The 1,646-nt window shown below is 41.8% G+C and overlaps 1 protein-coding gene across 1 annotated transcript in view; it reads right to left on the reverse strand.

The window, feature by feature from the left end:
- Positions 1-802: 802 nt before the first annotated feature.
- Positions 803-1,646, reverse strand: part of PHALS_12282 (dnadirected rna polymerase i) — a gene marked incomplete at both ends in the record, with an annotated part of 1,085 nt that continues 241 nt past the window's right edge. The window contains 3 exons of the mRNA XM_024727805.1: positions 803-997; positions 1,075-1,241; positions 1,329-1,422. Coding sequence (XP_024578344.1) covers positions 803-997; positions 1,075-1,241; positions 1,329-1,422 — 456 coding nt within the window. The remainder of the gene's footprint in view (positions 998-1,074; positions 1,242-1,328; positions 1,423-1,646) is intronic.

Here is a 1,646-nt window from a genome sequence, read left to right on the forward strand (position 1 = left end):
TTATGGTCAGGAGATTCGATCGCGCAACGTATGCTGTAAGCCGTTCTTCTAGCACGAGATGCTTCTTTTGTACCGAGCTGACCCTGCTTACAGCTTGTCAATTGCTGATATCATCTAAATTATCTCTCAGCAACAACTGGAGAACGTAATAGTTATTTACTTTTCTAAGTTTAAATTTAAAAACTGCTGCCTTAAGTAAAATTATTGCGAAACAAAAATTTAGCTTCCTGACAGCTAATGCCGAGTGCTAAGTGGGAGATCGCGCGCATTGGTGTCTATATCACTAGTATGCCGCATTTTGTCGACTCATGGATAGCGTTGTAAAGCTAATGTCACGCAAATTGCAATGTTTCGCTTTCTATCACAGTTCCCATTGTTGCAACATGCATCTACGCCCAGCCAGACTGCATCGATTATATTGTTAGCAGGGTGCGCTGGTTATGAAAAGGTTTTACGGGAAAGTGTTTAATAATTGTAATTTGAAATTGCTCAATTGCAGTGGAAATACATCCAGTATCCGCCTCAAGCTGTTTCTCGTGAGGACTATTACAAGAAGATGCGCGAAATGGCAAAAGAGGACAAATAATAAAAGCTGTTGTCAAGCTTTAGCAGCTCAGTACAGCCAGTTTATCATCGAATGTATGGACTGATAGTTTATTGTAATCTCGCTTGTGTATGCTGCATATATTGTTGTTAAACGCCGTCTAGACCTACTTTCTTGAGTCCGTAGCAATTCTTTTGGCTTTGCTGATCTATACTCGAACCGCTAAGCTCTGCATTGAAGCCAAGATAACGTATCCCCTTACGATTCTTGCTTTCGGAGCAAGCAGTAGATTCTTGTGTCGTTATGTATCATGTGTAAATGGCGCTGCTCACCTCGCAGGCACATTAGCAGACCTCCAAAACTTGCATAGATGGCTACCATGTTGCCTCCTTCATGGTCGTACTGAAATACTTTTCCGTACATGCCGTAGTCATAACGATCCAGAAGTGTTGGCTACTTGCAGAAAACACAATGAAACCGTAAGACTCATTTCTTTCTTGTCAGCATTCAACCAAGCACCTCCAACGCACCTTTCCCGACTGGTTAAAAATCCCGTCATCTGGCTTTCCTTCTAAATCTAGTGTGCTGACCAGTGCCAAAGTAAACTTTTCGTTCTGACGAAGACGATATACCTCCGAATTAATATCCAGAGTTAGCTCCAGCTCGTACGACACACCCTTGCACACGACGCGGGTCACTGCAATAATTTAGCATCAGTATACCACGTAATTAAGAAGAAAGAGAACGTTGTAAACCACGAAGAGAAAATGGTAATGATGTGTACCTTTGTCGAATTTCTTGCCATCGGGATTCAATTGACGGACCTCAAAAATATCTTCAAACAGTTCGGTCGCCATTGGCTTGATGTGTGGAGTGCTCTGGCCAGCCAAGAAGCTCAAATCGGTACAATTTATAGCTATCGGTAGCAATTCGGTAATAGTATTTATGGTCTGCCACATCAATTAATTTACTGTTACCCGACGCCCCAACTTTTAAGATAATCCATTAGTCAGAAGACGGCGAGGATTTCTTGCGAGTCATCACTGCCTTAAATCTGTATTTAATCAACGGATAGTGTTGTTTTACCAGAAATTGCATCATT

Source organism: Plasmopara halstedii, assembly GCF_900000015.1.
Source record: "Plasmopara halstedii genome assembly, contig: Scaffold_614, whole genome shotgun sequence".
Taxonomy (NCBI): domain Eukaryota; phylum Oomycota; class Peronosporomycetes; order Peronosporales; family Peronosporaceae; genus Plasmopara; species Plasmopara halstedii.